The 20902-nt window shown below is 37.9% G+C and overlaps 1 protein-coding gene across 2 annotated transcripts in view; it reads right to left on the reverse strand.

The window, feature by feature from the left end:
• ITGB3BP (integrin subunit beta 3 binding protein) overlaps positions 1-19564 on the reverse strand; it is a 37797-nt gene extending 18233 nt beyond the window's left edge. Inside the window, exons 1-6 of one of the 2 annotated variants that reach the window (XM_087960406.1) lie at positions 18986-19106; positions 10760-10802; positions 8172-8307; positions 6564-6602; positions 3259-3334; positions 1269-1347 (exon numbers count right to left, since the gene is read on the reverse strand). In XM_087960406.1, the coding sequence (XP_087816532.1) occupies positions 1269-1347; positions 3259-3334; positions 6564-6602; positions 8172-8307; positions 10760-10802; positions 18986-18993 (381 nt within the window). In that variant the 5' untranslated portion in view covers positions 18994-19106. Of the gene's footprint in view, positions 1-1268; positions 1348-3258; positions 3335-6563; positions 6603-8171; positions 8308-10759; positions 10803-18985 lie in introns of both variants that reach the window. The other variant, XM_087960405.1, reaches the window with a different exon arrangement.
• Positions 19565-20902: the final 1338 nt, after the last annotated feature.

Below are 20902 nucleotides of genomic sequence, written 5' to 3' on the forward strand. Positions count from 1 at the left end.
ATGCAGGGATGGTTGGACAGTGATTTTAACTCAGATATCCCCAGTCCAAATTCATATTTAGCCACTATATCAAGATTCAAACATTTTTAAGGCTAAGGGAAACATCAGACTTTTAAAAAGCATATCAGAGGTTGCACTGCAAAAGAATAGGATTACTTACATATTTTAAAGAAGTTGTACTATTACTTACTTATAATTCAATTATTCCACTGTTACATTTTAAATATTCACTGACAGGAATCCCCATATTTTTCAATTATTACTAACTTTGAACAAAATTAAAAGTATAAGCAAAGCCACCCCCAAGTCCTCTTACACATATACACCTCTCAGACAGTGAAAGTAGCAGGTGAATGTAGAAAGTGGCAGCATTAGCAAAGAATTTGTGAGAATGTAGAGAGTTGTTTCAGACCTCCTACAAAGATGTAATGGGAAAAAAGAGTCACCTTGAAGAACAGGATGAAGATCCATAACCAAGACTATAGTCAGAAAAGAAATCTAAATTCAGAGCAAACTGTAGCCTAGGCAAGCATCTCAGAAAAAGACCTTCTCTAGTTCTCACAAAGACAAAGGAAGAGAGCAAGGAAATGCACTCAGACTTGCAACATTCTGTTCATATAAACTTATAATAAATGTAGCATTAGTGTGCATGACTTTGGTTCCTTAGTCTGGTTTACCTTGAAGCGATGGCACAAGCATACATATGCATCTATGGAATACTTAGTATTTCTACTGAACTCTGTTATTATGAGAGTAGTTATGAATAATTATTCAGCCACACACAGATACACTAAATTGAGTCAAAGTTTACTTTAAGAAATAGCACAGTCCAATAAACGGTCCAGGTCATATACGTTTTACAGTCCAAAGAATATCCAATTACAAAGTCTTCTTACCGGTTGCCTTTGTCATTTACAGTAAACAAAAATATCAAAGTATAAGCACAGCATAAATACAACAGAGAACCTTAGATAGCAACAGAATGTCAGAGAGAGCAAGCTATGATCTCTAGCTTCCTCTTATGGTAATTTGCAATATAATCAACCAATCGGAATATAGTATAAATCATTACAGTGATTTTGTCTTAAAGCTACAAACATACATTGTTGGTTTATATATTGCCAACCCAACTAATTGGTGGACAGATTCCTAACAAACTCAATTCACAATGAGAAAAAGAAGAACCTAAGGACTAAGCTGTAATAAAGGGAGGGGGAAATCAAGAGAATTGAATTAATTTGATAAAGTGGAAAAGAATAATGATGGACCTTCAAATTGGTTAGTTTTTTCCGGGTTTGCAGGAATCTTTCCACGGAATGTTCAACTTCAGACTGCAATACCAAGAGTCTGTGTAAAAAGACAAATACAACATTAATGGCACAATACTTGAAACAAGAATAAGCAAAATAGAAACAAGGAAAATCTAGAGCTTCCATGTAAGGCTGTGCTTTTAGCAAACAACTTCTCCCGATCCCAATTAAGGTTAAAACAACAGCCATATAAAGTTGCAACTATTTACATTATGGCATGCATCTGAAAAATATTTCTAGTTCTTCAGGTTTCTTCCTGGTTGCATTAAGATTGCAAACATGCTTCAGTGAACTAATTTAGTATCTACTTACCCAGATATCCCAGTGTTAGAACTGTACATTAGAATTCCAACCAAGCCACATTCCAAATTTGTGGTTGTTCAAGATCAAGGAGAAAGTAAACAGTGGATATAAGAACAGAGAAAAAAGAACAATGGAAACCCCAGCACTATTCTGAAGGCCATTAGAAGGTCGCTATTTGAGAGAAGGACTACACTGCACAAATACATTAAGTAAAAGCTCAAGTAGCAATTGCTTGCTCCGAACAGCTGAAACAACCAAACTGATATTATAGGATAAAGATGAGGATTCCACAGATGTTGCTAAACTGCAACTCTTAAACTCTCTCATCATCAACCATATTGGATGGCATTGCTGCCAAATCCAGTTCAACAACATTGGAAGGAATAACAGTTTCTTGCAGAATTAGGCCACCTATTATACAGGTAATCCTGTATAATTGTTGAAATTATTCAAAAACCATTTGAATAGTATTTATGCCTGCCCCCCCCCCCCGAAGTTATGGCTGATGCAGCACAGTGGTGGTCACATGATCAAAATTCAGGCATGGTAGTTCACTCACACTAACAAGACTAATGGCCTCAGGGACTCTTCCAGTGGCCCCACCTCTGCCTGAGTGCTGCTTCAGCGAGATCGTAGTGCCAGCTGCACTGGGGCTGAAGTAGAGGCCTTCCAAAGAATCGTGAGAAGGACATATGCAATTTAGAGAACAGTAGATGCAATTTGTAAAAAAGGAAGAAGGCTGGGGTGGCCAGTGGCCGCCTTGCATAGGGCCAGGCCAGAGATGCCTCAGTAGCAGAGGGAGGGAGAAGACAGCAAATGTCACCTAAGTGCAGTAGGGTTGGTGGAGCATAAGATACAATAGATACTAGGTGGTGGGGGCAGCCGGGGCTTTGTGTTGCAGTGCTGGGTTGCTGACTGCAGCATGGAGCTTGAGGCAACACTCTGCAATGGTGCTGGCTGTGCTGGGGCTGAAATAGAGGCCCAAGGCAGCCACAGCCAGTAGAATCTACTGAAGGTACTGGATTTTTACTCCAGTCCCAGAGCTACCACTGCTGCTGAAGGATGTCACAATCCCGGGTGGCCAAAAGAACAGTATGGGGAGCTAGGCAGACGGAGGGACTTCAAAAGGAGAAAGTCCCTTATCTTATTGAAACTCAGGGCAGGGAGGAAGCAAGTCAGTAATGGCTTGGGTTGGAGTGAGTCCGCACCAGGATAATTCAATTAACAAAACCAAGGGGGATTGCTGAGATTTCTGTCACTAAGTAATGCTTTCCGACCACGTCACTTAGGGATGGAAATTCCGGTTCCAATCACTAGCCAAGGACTACCTGTACAAATAAATTATTTTAACACAGTTCACAACTTTCAATGACTCTGGACAGCTCACAACAAGTTTAAAAAACCCAATAAAACATAAAATACCAAGAAAAAATATGGCAAGCATGATAAAGTATGGGTCTTAATCTCTCTTTCCAATCCCTTGGATGAATGTGTCATTCAAAACATTAAAACATGGAAATGCACAGGAAATATTAGTACTAAAAAGTATTTGTATATATGGCATCTAGAAGTGCTAATGCTTTGAACACTCCCAAATCACCTGGAGTTGGAACTTCATGATAATTACTCCAATAGAAAATCTTACTTGTCATTGTTTTTCATTTGATGTTGCTCCTTTCTATTGGATTGGATTGGCAAGACTATGGAAGACTCTCTCATTTCTAGAAAGATAATTAAAGAAGTAGGAATAAATTATTTATTTTCTCAATAAAGAACATTTCCCATTTTTCTGATCAATAGAAACTCCTCATTATTGAAGTAATTTGTATGTATATATGTATGCATGTATCTGTATATGTCTGTCTGTCTATCTAATATACTGCCTATATCTAATATCTAATATACACACATAGACAGACAGACATATACAGATACATGCATACATATATACATACAAATTACTTCAATAATGAGGAGAGGGAGAGAGAGAGAGAGAAAGAGGGAGGGAGGGAGAGAAAGAGAGAGAGCAAACCAGCAATGTTCTTCCTCCTGCATCTGTTGAAAAGAAACAGTACACAACTTTGATTTTAATTCAATGTCACTGCATCATCTAGTATATGCAATATCACCCCAAAATGGAGAAAACCCTATGCAAGTCAATGTTTAGCGACCATAAGACTTTTTAGCAGTCACTCTCATTGCAATAGCTGGGTAAGATAGGCAAACATTTTCTAGAGGAGAGAGGTTTAAATTGCCAAACAGTGGCTTTTAAGTTAGGAATGTATTTTCCTTCTCTATCCAGAAAAAGTTCAAAGGATCTGAAAAAGGAATTCAACATTGTAGAGAACGAAAACATTTTGCATCAAAGAGATGGGGATTTTCTGTCCTCAAAACCCCAAAGGCCATCCGTGAAGCAAGAAAGCAATAAAGAACATTGTAGGGGTTCTTTACACCCCTCTCTTTATTGCCTTACTCTCTGATTAGTTTTAAACCAATTCTTTTCTTAAGGGGATTTGGAAACAAACACACGTGCAGTGTGAAAAGGTTCGGTATGCTCGTGTTCAGTTTTGACTAGTGCACCAGTTTGTTCTTGGAGCTGATGCTCTGGCAATGGTTACTCATGCCCTCATGACCTCATTCTTAGGTTACTGTAATGCACTCTGCACATGGTTGTTTTTAAGGATTACGGCATTATCTTTTTATTTATAGAAGCTGCCCAGAGAGAGTGTCATGAGAGGATAGGCATAAAAATCCAAGTAACTAAATAGCTGCTGTTGATCTTCTGGCCAAATATTATCCTTACAGTCTGTCTCGATGGCAAATTGAATATGAAGTAGATGCCCATATCTTAACACAGGATGTGCAGATCAAGCCAAAAGCAAGCAACAAGCATTCACTCACACGTGAATGAAGCTTAATGACCATTCATTCAAAAGAATCACAACACAGTTGTGTTCAGAAAAGTAAAATGTCATAACCTGCTTTGTGTTCAAATTAACAGGAAGGGATAATACAGACAACATGACTGGGCCCATGTGATCTCTCCATCGTGGAGCCTGCTTGGTTCAATTATTTTTTCTCTCCTGCCCTCTCTAACCAAACACGAGAGATATTCACTGTGTGGTCTATGTCGCCTCCCTCTGGGAGACAAGATGGACTGGACTTAAAAGAAGAGGCAACAGAATTAGTGCTTAGCATAGGGCACAAGTAGGAGGTGGCGATCCACTGAGCACAGCTTGCTCTCAAGTCTTGTGACACCAAATGATTCCAGCTAAGGGAAAAGGCTACCTGAAAGCAAAAGAGGTTGGAGATGATTAAAGTACCATGTGAATATCACTAGAAGTGTTTCCCTGCAGTGCACTGGATCTAAAGATTATATGCAATGTCAAAAGTCATGACTTAAAATTTACAGTGGATAACACTGTTATTTTACTCCTTCAGGAATATAGCTTAAGTGCAGAACTCAAGTAGAAAAAGGCTGCAGGATCTCTTCAGATTACAACCTCTCGGCAGATTACAACAAATAATGTCCCATTCCCAAATTTAAATTGTGTTCTAAACACGATCAGATGGACCTTATGTTTGATTCATGAACAACACAGTGGCTTTTACACTGAATGCCCTGAGCATCCTCAAAAAAATGCTCTTGAACATTTGCAAAGTGTGTCCTCCTGGCTCCTGAATAACTATTATTAGCCTGAGAAACCTGGTACTTTCCCATACTTGATACAGAAATGAAGCTTTCTCTCATCAAAGTATATTAATTATCTTTCTGTTTGGTCACTGAATTTGGCACTCATGGATTTCCGCATTTATGTATAGCCATTAAAGGATTTGTAAGGATTAAAATCAATTTTTAAAACATTAATGCTTAGAAATCTAATTAAATTAGTAAAATGACCTGTTGTTTATTATCTCATGCTAATATAGACAGAATACTAGCTATGGGATCATATATTAATTTATTTTATTTTGTTTTAATTTATTCAATTTATGCACCGGCCAGCTCTAAACTGACTTTGGGAGATGCATAATAAAACAAAATAGAATAGAAAACACAATATAACAGTTACAAAATATAACAGTTATAAAAAAAAGTAAGAAAGTGATAAAAAAAATAAGAACCAAAGACTAACCCACTGGCCACCCTAGCACAAGGCCTGGGAGATCAGCCAATTATTTAAGGCCTTCTTGAATGTCATCAGGATGGGAACTAAGGGATATTAGGGGGAATCTAATTTTTAGAGTCTGTGTGGGATCAGCTATAGAAAATACAGGTTAATGGCTTCCCTCTTTTAGCAACCATTCAAATTTATTATGGTGCTGAAAAAGTAGCTTTATAACTGGTCCTCAAACTTACAAGTATCATGGTGTATCCATGGTCATGGGACCACAATTTGGGTGTTTCATAAATGGCACACATTTACAATCCTGCAACACAAAACCACAATTTGCGAGCTTCACAACCAACTTCCAACAAGCAATCAATGGAGAAGCTGTTAGTAAGCTGCAAATTGTGCTCATGTGACATTGTGCTTAAAAAACAGCAGTTGATTCATTTATATCAGCAGAACTAAGATGTACAAAGTCTGGCGCAATCATCTGAAGTTTCACTTAACAGCCATGCCATTTAACAATGGAGTTGTTGGTCCCAACTGCAGTTGTTATATGAGGACTTCCTGTCGTGTAACATGCATTAAAAAGGCATGTGGAACAATAAGGGCTTTTTATTTAAAATCTTGCCTTAAAGCAGGTAACATGTCAAAACAGAGATGATACAGAGACACTGAAGAGAATATCATTTAGGATTTTTAAAATATCCGTTTCAATGTCCAACTATGCATTATGACATCTTTATCATAATACACACATAAAGCTTACTTGTGCTCACACTATTTCTAGGAAATTAAATTTAAAAATTAAGAGTAGAATTTAAAAAAAACAGCTTACCATCTGATTCTTTGCCATTATTTCTGCAGCCTGGTAGAACTAAAAAAAGGGAAAGCTATTGAGGCTTTACTATATAATTATCCATCTAAATGTCAGCTGTGAACATGTGATTCCTTCTTTTATGTGCCAACGGACTGTTCCCTTATGCCCGTACTTAATTACAGCATGGAAATATAGCACACACTCACTTTTGCCTTTGATACTTAATGTTCAGGGATTTTACTTCAGGCATTTCTCCTTTTTTCCCCACTCAGAGTACAGGCATATGAAAAATGCAGTCAATCTATAGGCCATATACATATGTGCTACACAAACTAAAAATCATAGATTTGTCAAAAGCCAATACTTTGTATACTGTCAATGAAAGATTCATTCAGGAAACCCAGTGTTTGGAGTTTTGAAGTTAGGTTAGGGTTAGGGTTACACTATAGATTATGAATATAGATAAATCTATTATTAATATTCAATTGAGAAGACGGGAATTACTGAGTGAATATAAATTCTTCAATTTGTATAATTGTTTTATTACAAAGGAGCTCTAACTTGCAATATGACGTACAAAGAGTACCGATTTTCCTTATTTTAATTGGTCCATAGTAAGCCATACATTTCCAAATGATATTTTCTTTCTGTACTTGACCAACAAAACAAAGGCTTCTTCAAAGTTAGCTTAACTCCTGGTCCACGCAGAATTTTTTAATTTTTGCCACTGCATTTTTCTGAGACTTTTTTCAAGTTTCTAGCCTTTTGTTCTATGTTTATTATTTTTAACAACCTAATATTTGCAAATCGACTTGAGTAAAATAGTGAGCAGATCTGAGAGATACCCTCTCTTTTTACCGTATATTAAGATCTTTCGGCAATAGCTATTTCAGAAGATATACAATTTTCAGTACCACAGCTAAACAGATGTCACAGGACTTTTTCTAAGTTAAGGCTATCAAGGAAATCTAGTTGATCAATTATTTTTCCCCTTTAGGAGTTTCTCATCTGAATTTTCCCATCTGAGTTTTAAATGTGAAGGAATGCAACCAATTATTCATGGCTGAATTTACAGAGCTCTGTGTTCATTTGAGAACATTCTGCCTCAGAAATGTCTCTACCACTGTTGGCTTCTATGTTTAGAGCTTCCAGAACTTGTTTTTAATCAAGAATTCTAAATCGTTAGGTTGTATGTTACACTCCATTAATTAACAAAGGCATGAAATTGTTTTGCAGTTAATTAACTGCAATGTATATTTTAAAACAATGCCTTGAGTTTTGTTGCACATTTAAATGAGTAATGCACAGAGGATAAAATAAAATTCCTACAGATTTCTGAAGGAAGTCAGTCAAAGGAGTTTACAAATATTCATTGTACAGTAAAGAAGTGGCACAAAATCTGGCAAGTTTTTGATTCTCCCCATTGAAAATGGTTTAAACATGCTTGTAAAAGTTGTAAAAATATTGGCTCTCATAATCCAATTTTACCGGGGGTAGGGAGGAGAAAAAAAATTAAAAAATTATAGCTATTTATGTAACTATAGACATAAATGACTAAATCAAGAATCTGACTTGATCAATAACCAGAAAAGTTCCACAGTAAGTGGAATAAAATATTCAACTAACCATTTGATAGGTCATTTCTCTGTTCTTTGGCATGATCACTCCTGGGACTTGAAAATGGACTTATTAGACATGTTCCTGTTGTTGGTGAAAAAAGAAGGCCGCTTTTCTTTCCTTTTACTGGCGATGTTGCTGGCACCTGGACCAACAAAAAACAACAAAAAGCATTTTGTATGTTAGGATAATGCAGTAAAAAAGCACTTGTCATATTCTCCCTTTCAATGCCGATATACTTATTATTTAAAATAGTTATAATCTACCTATCTTGCGATCCAGAGTTACATATGTTTTAATATTTTCAGCATAATTCTGTGTTACATCAAAGTCAACTCAGGTAATTTTGCAAGAGGGTGATCTAAGTTATGGGTGTCACAACAGAAAAATATAGTTGATCTTAAGTGTGTCAACCCTCAAAACGACTTTGGCCATGCTTACTTTTGTTTCATTTCTCAGTTGCCACTCTTGGGGGGTGGGAGTCAAAAGGTATTGGAATGTGGTGCCCTAACCTTCTAGACAAAATATCGACCAGAATCAGCGTAAGAACCAAAGTCATGGCAACGAACACCTGCTGAGATCGAGAGGGAAGCTGCTGACGAACTGATTGGTTAACATGACCTAAGACACCTGAGGGGGGGTGGGTGGGAAGTTTCTATTCTTTTAACTACCCTAAGGCATGGGAATTACTTAGAGCTAGCTTCAACTTTCTACGTGCTGACATGATGTACTCAATAAAAGGTCTTTTGAGCCTGACTGAAGTCTCAGAGTCCTGATTCAGTTGGGTTCATTACTCGGAATCATGACATCTGTAATAGAATGTACAACTTTGGAGAAGGTGTAGGGGGAGGATTTTGGCAAAAGCACTATGGTTTACTAGGGAAGCGACAGTGCACTCCAGAAAAAAACTCAAAATAAGAGACTGCACAGTTCTGAACTGGATGGGAGAGAGAGGAAGAAATTCAAGAAGCAACCTCCTATAATCTCTAGGGGTACTTCTATTACGTTAGAAGGTTATAGTTTTAATCTGGCAAAATCTGTCTAGTAGGTATAAGCAAATAAAGGATTGGAGTCAATTGGATTTTGCTGTCTAAACCTTAGACTTGGGCCTGATAGCTGCAGATTTTTATTATGATTATTAACCTAATATTTATTAAATGCCATATAAAGAGCAAGACATTTCTAACTCCAGTTTTGCTACTCCAAATTTATGGAAAAGTGGAGGGAAGGGAGGAAAAGTAGAATGAAATAAGAAATAAAGAACACTCAGGATTTAATTCTTAAGATTACAAATTAAAGTTTCCATCACCTACATAGATTCTCAAAACAGACCACAGAAGCTACTGGATGAGATATATTTTAGCAGTCTTGTAATTTGAACACTTTCTTGCAACATTTAGGAATGCAGTTTTCACCCTCAGCAAAAAGGTAGTTCTTCTAATTTTCATGATTAATTTTACCTCTGATTTTTGAAAAAGTAATGAAATTATAAACCTGCAGCAAGAGATCTGACTGAGCAAACATGCCAAATAATTATTCTTAAAATAAACATTTTCCCCCTTTGAAATTTCCATTTCAGAAGAAAAAGCAACTTTAGGGTGGAATAAAATAATTTCAAGCTGGATCACTTGTTTCCAAAAACACCCTTCTGACCTAGAAAGCAGATGCAAAATTACAGTCACAGCTGTATTTACAGCACATAATGAATAATAGAAAATGAAATTGCAAATTACATTGCTAATGATTGTTATTTGTTTGGCTTGAATTTTGTTTCAATCCAAACAAAGAGAAATATACATATTTTAGAACGGTCAAATTTTCAGTTTAGCTAAGCTATAGCAAATCTTCTATAAAATAAAATGGCACATGCAGACAAAAAATCATTTTATTTACATTTTGATATATTTTCCTATTATTTCTTCTCTCCCACAAGCTACCTGGTTTAGCTTCACAGAAACACCCATAATCAGTATTGGAAGAAAATAAACTAGTATATGTCATGGCACAATGGGTCTAGAAACACACAGTGCCACATTTTACCAATGAGAGAGAACAAAAGAGAAACACAGAAACAATATAATTTCATTTTTATTGTGATAACTGAATGTGTAATTTATTACAATGTTACAGTATATTATGCTGAATTACTTTTCTCAGCTAATTACATTCTCATCATAAAATGCCTTCATTTGGCTTTCAATTTTGCAGTTTATAATATGCAGATTATAGTATTATCATAATTGCATATTGTTATATGTACATTCAGATAGCAGTGCATTTGCTTCACCAATTATAAAACTAATTTCTAATAAACAATGTCATAAAAACATTTGGTGCTGGAGAGAGATTTTAATAAAACAAAACAAAGAACAGCAGTATATTTCCTTAGTTATAGTCAATTGTTTCATGCAAAGTCAGAATATTATATAAAATAACATTGCCTTCAAAGATCTCTAGTAATCACTTCTATACATTCAGATATACAGTATCATTGATTATTAAATTGTTTATAATTTCTCTGAAATCTTGTTCATTTACACACATCAAAAATTTCCTAAAAATAATTTAAATACAGGACAGAAAAACAAAAATCTTACTTTTTCTGGAATAAGATTTTCCAGCTTCAAAGCTCTTTTAGCACTATAAAAGATGGAAAGCAAAGGAAAATGTTAATCTAAGAACATCCTTTACTGGTAGCTAGTAATAATCCCCATTAACTAACCCTAACCACATGCAAACAACATTTTCTTACAGTAAGAACTAACCTCATACAGGTATACATTGAACAAGTTGGTAATACTGCTCTGAAAACTGATCACATTTGTGCTGTTTTCTCACATGTGGCATACAACTGGAATAAACACTTTGATTAGAATACCAATATCAGATTACCCAAAATATATATTAACTACAAAGTACTACCGGTAATAATGAACATTGTTCATGGAACTGCATAGTAACTTACCTCGTTATTTTTCAAGGTGAAAAAAGCAATTCTTATATTTCCGCTCTTAACATGATTCAGTGCTGCTAGACTACGACTGAATTAAGGAACAGATGCTCTATGACTTTACAGGTCCCTAAACCATAAGACAATATTTTCTCGCATTCTTCACTGTACTGATTCAGGAATGTGCCAGCTTCCTCTCTAAAATCTGTTTTCCTGAAGTGGATGCCCAGCTGTTAATGGCAATACTAGAAATGAAAAGCTGAATATTTATAATATTTTAGATTTTAGATTGTACAGCTGTCTTCTAAAGAGCAGTCATCAGAATTTTATTGAATGCAGACTAAATATTTTAAAGAAAGAAAGATCAATATAAATTAAGACTACTGTTCCCAGAGACAACTCCAATGTACCTTCTTAAATCTTAACAATATTTAAACGGCCTTTTTTCCCTGTAAAGGAACTAAGAATCATTTAATAAATGCATCAGAAGATAATTTTATATTAAACAACGTTTGCAGAGGGTTTTCATTTCAGAAAAGAACATTACAGGTATCACATTGGAAACAGGCCATTTTACTGTTTCCAAACAACCACAGCGCTAGAAAGAGTAAACCTCACAAAAAATTACCTGCATAAACGGCACTTGAGTGCAATGCCAAAGCCCAAACTAATCTCCCAAAAAATATTTTTACTTTATTTTTTTGAGATGAAACATATGAGAAAAGTTTAAGGACATCTTTGAAGTATGACTTTATATTGCTCGCTTAAAATGAAAATGAAAACCATTTTTGTCTTTAAAACAAACAAGTAACGCTATATGGTATTTGCATGTTAAAAGCATTCTTGGCAAGATACAGTCAAAGCTGAAAGAATTTGACAAAATTCCTAAAGGAATGTTCTTTTTAATACATAGTGCCCTGTATTTCTTAAAGAATGTAGACTCCATTATATCTTCTGTATCTCAGTAGCAGCAAGGAAACACTGTGTACATTAATACATTCTCTCTGCAAAGATGCTGCAGGGGGCATGTATTTGCATTCGACACTAAGGCATGTTATGATGGAAGTTTTTATGGTGGACTTCAAAGAAAGCTGGAAGCAAAAGTACAGTGGAATCTGCACTCAAGATAGCTTTATGATTAGGATAAATGGCAAACTACATGAAAATCCCATTAAACTATAGCAAACTGGGGGGCGGAAATCTAGGAAAAACGTTAGACTGGCCAAGCAGTATGCTATTTAAAATCTGTCAGAGACTTTGGGTGGCAGCAGAGTTACAGCATACCCAAATTTTCTTTCCTCTGCCTGTGGAGATGCTGAAAACTTGGAAATAATTGAACTCATTAGCCATTCACAGTTCAAGAAATTACCACTTTACCAGGAGAAGAAAATTCGTGTTGCCACATTTCTGTTACACAATTATTTTAGGTACATATTTCCCCTATGCAATAGTAGTAAAACTCAACAGTTGCAAAGACCTTTACAGATTTAAGGAATGACATTTCTTAAATGGGAAAGTGAAGGAGCATCAATTCAAGGCTATATTGTGAAAAAGAAAGCATAATCTGAGAAGCATTTATTATGTTTCTTTTGTATCGTTCTTCTATGTCAGGGGTGGGCAAACTACGGCCCGGGGCCACATCCGGCCCGTTGGTCTGTCCAATGCCCCTGAAAAAAATCACTGCCATTGGTCTGTCCAATGCGGCCCGCCCTGAAAAAAATCGCTGGGTGTGGCGTGGCCCCAAAGCTGCAAAACAGTGCGGAGCGATCTAGGGGTAGGAAAGAAAAGAAATTTGCAAAGGCCTCGGCTGGGAGTTCGAAATCACCTTCGAGTGCGACCTCTCCGAAGGTGAGTCCCCACCGATCCCCCCTTTTTCCGGGGCTTCCAGGCTTAAACTTTGCAAAGGCAAAGCTTGCAGGCTGGAGCGTCTTCCCGCCGAGGAGCAGGAAGGGTTCCGCCCAGCGGGCAGGCGGCTGCTTAAACTTTGCTCGGGCGGCACTTTAAAGCCTGCTCCCAGCACCCGAGCAACTTCCCAGCAACTTTCGGCTTCCTTTTAACTCGGCGCGCGCCTGGCCCTGAGCGCGCGGGCAGAGGAAGCCGGCGGGCAGGCGAGCTGCTTGGAGGAGGCGACCGGCGGTGCTCCGGCAGCAGCAACAGGCAGTTTCGCCCGGGCTCCGCTCAGGTGTCTGGCTGGGGCTGTGAGGAGTTGCTACCGCCGGCGCAGCTTCGTGCGGCTCCAGTCCCGCATTGCCTTGGGAAGGAAAAGGCAAAACCAGGAGCCGCTGAGCCTGAGCCTCCGGTGCCGCTGCTCCGTTGCAAAGCACCGCCGCGGCTCTTCCTTTTTGCCTTTCCTTCCCGAGGCAATGCGGGACTGGAGCCCACGGAGCCGCGCCGGCGGTAGCAACTCCTGACTCAGGGGGCCTCCGAGGGGAGGGGAAGGAGGAGAAGAGGGGGGAGGGGGGGATTCCCAAAAAATCTTGTGCTGACCCGGCCCGTCTGTCAAATTTTAAAAGTCAATGCGGCCCCCGAGCCAAAAAGTTTGCCCACCCCTGTTCTATATCATAGTTATAGGAGGAGAAAATACATTTTATTTAAGCAGGACTGGTTTATCATTCAGATCAAATAGCCAAATGGGACAGTGAATCAATTAAATGTATAACAGTGTACAAGATGTGCTTTGGCTAATGCTGCCTACTAGTTGGAGGTAGCTTATTCTCACCTTCTCAAAAGTTAAGTCTTATGCATGCAATGAGACATGTTTCCATGTAAAAATATACAAGCAAGGCCAACACTCGAGCTGTCAACAAAATATTTTTACTTTATTCTCTTGAGATGAAATATAATGAGAAAAGTTTAAGGACATCTTCGAAGCATGACTTTATATTACTGGTTTTGATTTTAGGATTATTTTGAAAATGGATTACTGAAAAAAAAATTGTGTATTAAAAGAATAAGCTAAATTATATGGTATTTATGTTTTCATGGTAAGAGCCACTTGTATTCTTGCCAAGGGACAATCAAAGCTGAACAGCTGAGTCTTTCTCTGAGCTTGTTTGCTTGCAGATATTTCATTACCTGACTAGGTACAGTGTACAGAGTACACACTCATCAGTGGTACTGAGTGTGGTGTTTGCTCCCTGTTTATAAACAGAAACTTGCTTTGCCATAGTTGGTGGGGGAATTGTTTTCTCAATCATACTTCCTTTGATTACAGTATTATTCCTTGACTTCCTTAATTCTTCACAGACCATCAGGATCAGGGTACTAAGGAGAAAACCCAAAGCAAACACCACACTCACTAGTATCAATGATAGTACCTAATCAGGTAATGAAACATCTATGATCAAACAACTAAGCTCAGAGAGCACCAAGGACTCCACTATTCAACCTTAAGCTACATATATTTTCTTCTCTTGGTGAAGCTAAAACAATTTCACAAAATTCTCAGCAACATGTTCCCTTTTTAAATACAGGTCCCCGTAAATATAGAGCCTGTAAAAATACATACTCCTGTTTAAATTAAATTTATTTTCCCAAGAAATCCAGTGATGTGAAAGTCATCACACTCTTGCTCAGATGATTTCAGCGGAACCTGTTATAAACGATTAACAAGCCTTGGAACCACTTTCTGTCTTTTGAGCATAGGCTCAATTGTGACATGGAATTCTTGTGTTCTTATGAGATAAGGTGCACATAAACCCATTCATTAAAGCCAGCATGACAACATAATATTTGAAATTTGGCATATTTTGAATAGCTTTTCCATCATCATGTCTCAGCAGCAAGACTGGAGACAGTTAACTTCTAACTTAAGGCACCAAGTCACCTATTCCAGCAATAGTCTGGTCCCTATTTTTCTACTTGCATTTTTACATTCTTTCGAACTGCTGGGTTGGTAGAAGCTGGGACAAGTAACAGGAGCTCACTCTGTTATGTGGTGCTAGGGATTCGAACTGCCGAATTGCTGACCTTTCTGATCAACAAGCCCAGTGTCTTAGCCACTGAGCCACTGCGTCCCTTTATATCTTAAGGCACCAAGTCACCTATTCCAGCAATAGTCTTTTTTTTTTCCTCTGAACAAAATCCTATAACCTTCTTAGCAGTGTGAAACATATTATGTTATGAATCATGGTATATTTATTTTTTGGCCATCTTGAGAATCAGCAATCCAAAACAGCAACATATAGTATAGCTGTTCTGCTCATTTAACCTCAAGGAATCTACCAATGTTATATCAACATGAAAAATATGTATAATCTGCATTACATGAAAAGCAGCTAGAATTCATATTTCTACGATCATATAGTTTTAAAGTGCTACAAAATCAGAAGCCCAATCATATCAATCTGCCCTACACAAGAAAGTGTTTCTGAGTACTCAACTGCCTTTTTTGAACCAGCAAGATATTTAAACCAAATAAGGGTCCCTAAATCCAAAAGAACATTAACATATTTCAATGCTCTTTCAAAAGCTAATCTCAAGGCAAATATTCTACAAAAAAAAAAAAACTCTTACAAGTTGAGATTGTACCCTTGTGGGAAAGGATCCACTGAAACTATAGCTCATGGCCTATAGTTTAAGGACATCTATAAGCACTCAAGGGCTTGTTTCATAATTTCCTAGTTTGCAAAGTATCCAGACAATTTTGAATTATTTTTGGTACAGTTGCTTTGATCATACCTGTAAATTTTAGTTCTTTGAATGTAGTTAAGATTTTGTTACCCTGTCTATAAATTAAATATGCCCTGATTGCCTCAGTGACCTAGTTATAATTTTATGTTCTTGGTTTTATTCAAAATAGAAAGTAATTATGTGAATAACTCTGAGAATTCTGGTCAACCATAATAAATTATTACTATCACCATTTCTATGGATACATTAAGCTTCTGAAATACTTCAGAAATCCATTATACTGCACACCTCATAATCCCTCAGCAATGGAAATACAAGATCTAGAATTTGATCCAAGTCATTCTGGGGAAATCTGAAATATTAATGAGTCACCTACACAACATAGAATATAGAATAGTAGAGTTGGATGGGACCCTGGAGGTCTTCTAGTCCAGGTCCCTGCTTGAGCAGGAGACCCTATACCATTTCAGATAAATGGACTTCAACGCCAGAAAAGCCATGCTGGGGGGGGGAGGGGGGGGGGGGCAAAAGGGGGGGATAATTGCTTCTTTTTTTTTTATCCCTTTTTAAATAAATGGTTGTCCAATCTCTTTTTTGAGCCTCCAGTGATGGAGCACCCACAACTTCTGAAGGCAAGCCATTCCATTGGTTGATTGCTCTCAAGTTAGAAAACGTCTTTTTAGTTCTAGGTTGCTTCTCTCCTTGGTTATTTTCCAACCATCGCTTCTTGTCTTGCCTTTTGGTGCACAATTTTGCAGATTTTGGGCCACATTTTCTCTCTGATTTTAAAGAACTATAAAAATGTACAGCAAATCCTGAAATAGACCTAGCATAGTTTAAAAGTAAAAACTCCTCACAGTATCAGGTCCAAATAAAAAAAAATCTTATTTATCTGCGTAATGGAGCAATTTTGCCTTATTAGTTCAGAATTTAGTCCTCAGCTCTCCTCCATCATATTAAGTAGAACTTCCACTAACCAAAAATAAACTACTTGGAGAATTAATAGAAGTCCATCACATATATGTCAGCTCACACATGTACATGTGCCTGATCATTTTTAGAGCTCTTGCTAATGAATACATATGCTGATTATGGCTGGGTTCACATAATATTTAAAGCTAAAATCAACCAAATTGTCAAATAAATTATGGTCTAGCATTTTGTATAAACTCAAAGTTTGATGTTGCTCACTTTTTACTTTAATTGCACATCTTACTAAGATAGCACTATCTATTGTACATTTGCCTAAACCATAAACTATAGTTTAGTATGTGGTATGAATCCAACTCTGATAGTTAATGGTCAGTGAAAATTATGAATAAGTTATGTTTACTCAATGGATCATCATTATTGTGTAATTTCCAGCAGCAGCAGCAGCTGTCAAGAGGAATGCTTGGTTCAAAAATAAAAACTTTAAATAATTGAAATCATATATTTAATCATAGGTTGCTGAAGATCCTAATAACATTGAGCTAAGCCACCGTGATTTAATGAGATGTGTGAACCCAAAAAACAGGAGTAACCTCATATATCCTTTATTATGCTAAATATATAAACTTTTCTGAAACAATATAAAGTCTCAAAAGTAAGTGTTTAAGACAAGCATTTAAATGGGAATTTTCATCAATGCTAAAGTACTATCAAATGAAGAGAGGTGGAAAAGAATGCTTCATTTCATACTAGGAAACAAAATGAGGTATATGTGCTGTATTTATTACCTTTTCAAGTACACAAAAAAGGCAAATCCTCAACCTAATCATTATAAATCTCAGCAGGACTTTTTCCTAATTTATCAAGTTAAAGCCCATTTGGCTCTCTAACAAGCAGGTGGAAATCACTTTTCATCTGAATATTTATCCTATATATTCATGGAAGTTTTTCACAATCTAGTTCCCTTTTCTTATCATTTCCAGATAGAAAAGCCGGTGTCACTTGGGCTTGAAATGATTGGGCTGCTAACATTTGGAGGACACCAGATAGGTGGAGGCTCTTCACTGTTAGAAATATTAATTATGACGGGTGAGAGGAAATTCATAGGCTGTACATAATTCCAAAGCACTAGTGCCATAGTTATTCCTGCATTAATAGCACTCTGAGTGGCAGCTTAGTGTAATGGTTGAGACATCAGGCTAAAAAGCAGGAGATCATGAGTTCTAGTCCTACCTTAGGCACAAAGCCAATGGACTGGCCTTGGGGTCAGTTGCTCTTTAGATCTAAGCAACAGGCAATGGCAAACCACTTCTGAAACACCTTGTCAAGAAAACTGCAGGGATTTTTCCAGGCACTGCCAAGAGTGAAAAACTAACTTGGCAAACGCATGCAAAAATTAGCACCTTACCTAGAATAGAATAATAGAGTTGGAAGGGACCTTGGAGGTCTTCAAGTCCAACTCCTGCTCAAGCAGGAAACTCTATATCATTTCAGACAAATGGTTGTGCAATCTCTTCTTACAAACTTCCAGTGTTGGAACATTCACAACTTCTGGAGGCAAGTTGTATCACTAATTGTTCTGTCAAGAAATTTCTCCTTAGTTCTAGGTTGCTTCTCTCCTTGATTAGTTTCCATCCATTATTACTTCTTGTCCTGTCTTTCTTGTGCTTTGGAGAATAGCTTGACTCCTTCTTCTTTCTGGCAACCCCTGAGATATTGGAAGACTGCTATCATGTCACCCCTACTCCTTTTTTCCCATTAAACTAGACATACCCAATTCCAGCAACCGTTCTTTATATGTTTTAGTTTCCAGTCCCGTAATCATCTTTGTTTCTCTTCTCTGCACTCTTTCTAGAGTCTCAACATCTCAACACCTACAACAACAGCACCTACACTCTTCTGTCAGTGTAGTGGAAGACAGTTATTAATGCAATAGGGCAGGGGTCCCCCAAACTTGGCAACTTTCAGACTTGTGGACTTCAACTCCCAGAATTCTCCAGCCAGCTATGCTAGCTGGAGAATTCTGGGAGTTGAAGTCCACAAGTCTGAAAGTTGCCAAGTTTGGAGACCTCTGCAATAGGTGGAGAGGTCTCTGTCCGCTCTCCGGCTAACTTACACTCTTAACTGACACTGGCACCATCAGAACCCGTTGGTCTTCGGCTGTGTTCGCAAGACCTAGCGAACAGGATTCTCAGAACATGCTTCCATTGAAATGCGACTAGCAAACCTAACCTCGGCCCTGCGCTGCCAGCCAACCCGCCTGCAATGGTGCCCCTCCGCTGCCCCTTCCCCCGCCTAATTTCCCTCTTACCGCGGCATCAGGACCACCTCCAAGCTTTTCCTCGGCAGCGAAGCTGAGACTCCCGCCCCAAGTCCGAACGGTGCAACGCTCAAAAGTGGCCGGGCGGGAACACCAACCCTAAGCCTAAAAACAGCGTTCCCTTTTGCTTGGCTTCGCGTGAGCGGCCGAGGCTCTTTATCGTTTTCCTTTTCTTTTGCTCTCCTCTTGCCCTTTTCCGAATACCATCAGATTCTCACCAAGATAAAATTCCCCGTAGTTATTTGCAGGCGAGCAGTGGCAAGAAAGAGAAAAGAGGCAGTCCTAAAACTCTGGATTTTATTTTTAGGAAAGATCAATGAAAATAACCAGACTTGGGTTGATATTTTTCCTTCAGTGGTTAAGACGAATTCTGCCAAGCTATACGTTTTCCTGAAAAGAATTGCAGTGTCTTAGGTCCTTTGGTGTTTCACAGATGAAATTAAGGCTGCTGTCTGGTATTTCAATATCTTTCTCCTTTCATTCTCTATTTTTTTTTAAAGTTCCTAGAAGACCAGCGCACTCTGCAAATATTCAGTTCTCAGTTGAGCATTTATTGCATTACTCTTATACACACGTGGGCGCACCAACAAAGGTTTAAATAACATCATGAACAACAAAGGAAAATTATATTTTTTCCAGTTGTGGGAAAATACTGTAGTAAATAAAAAGTGAATGTTATCTCAGATATCCTAAGGATAGTCATGCTTATGTTCTGGAAAGAAAAAAAACTCTATACGTGCCTTGAAATGTTTAGACTTACTCTGCCAGTTCCAAGTGTAAATACTAATTTTGTATTAAAAAGGGGGGGGGGGGGTTGGAATTGTTTTCTAACAAAGATTAAGAATTTGCAGTTTCCCCAATGGGATTTGGTATAAGTTTTCAAGAATGGCACTGTGGCTAATGGCCAAAGAATCTACAAGAATAGTTGCTTGTAATAATAATCATATGTTAGTGCTGCCCTGAATCAATGCACAGCAGAACAAAACCCTCTTCATTCAATGATGGGTGTCAAACTTGCAGTGTCAAAGCAGCATCACATGATGTATTGCAACTTTTTCCACCTTTGCTAAACCAGTCATGGGTGTGGCCAGCACATAACGCATCCAGCCCAGGGCTATCTTAATAGTATTATTGGCTCTGGGCAAAGCAGTATACCAGAGGCCCTATGGAAAGTACTCACTGGAATAAAAATGTAAATGTCAATAAAATAAAATATATTTATTTTATTGGCATTTCCAACAAATAAATATGTAATAAATATGTTGCTGTATTGATATGATACAAGGTGCATTGAAGGGTTAACATACACAGATTAGTATAGGGCCTTATGCTCGTGGGGCCCACAGGTTCCCATCAGGCCCATGCGTTAAGATAGCCCTTGTCCAGCCCGCGGGCCATGAGTTTGACCCCCCCTGTTATAGAATGTCATCAGCCACACTGGATCATTGCAGATTGAGAGATAACCTTCCTTCCTACCCATCTTGCTGTCCAGAATGATTCGCTATACCACATTGGCTCTCAATTATATGTAAACTTAAGGTATAATTAAATGTTAAATGAGTCATTACATCTGAGCCTACACAGCCTTACCTATTTCTGGCTACCTATTGAGCACATCAACATTTCTATGCAGTAATACGACATTAAAGGTAAAAGGTAAAAATTCCCCTCGCACAAACGTGCTAGTTGTTTCTGGCTCTAGGGAGTCGTGCTCATCTCCATTACAAAGCCAAAGAGCCAAAGCTGTCCAAAGACGTCTCCATGGTCATGTCTCCATAGTCATGATTAAACACTGAAGGCACACGGAACACTGTTACCTTCCCACCAAGGTAGTCCCTATTTTCCTACTTGCATTTTTACATGCTTTCGAACTGCTAGGTTGGCATAAGCTGGGACAAGTAACAGGAG

Source organism: Notechis scutatus, chromosome 3 (assembly GCF_049901735.1).
Source record: "Notechis scutatus isolate UNSWTSFEM ecotype Mainland chromosome 3, rNotScu1.2, whole genome shotgun sequence".
In the NCBI taxonomy this organism is placed as follows: Eukaryota; Metazoa; Chordata; class Lepidosauria; order Squamata; family Elapidae; genus Notechis; species Notechis scutatus.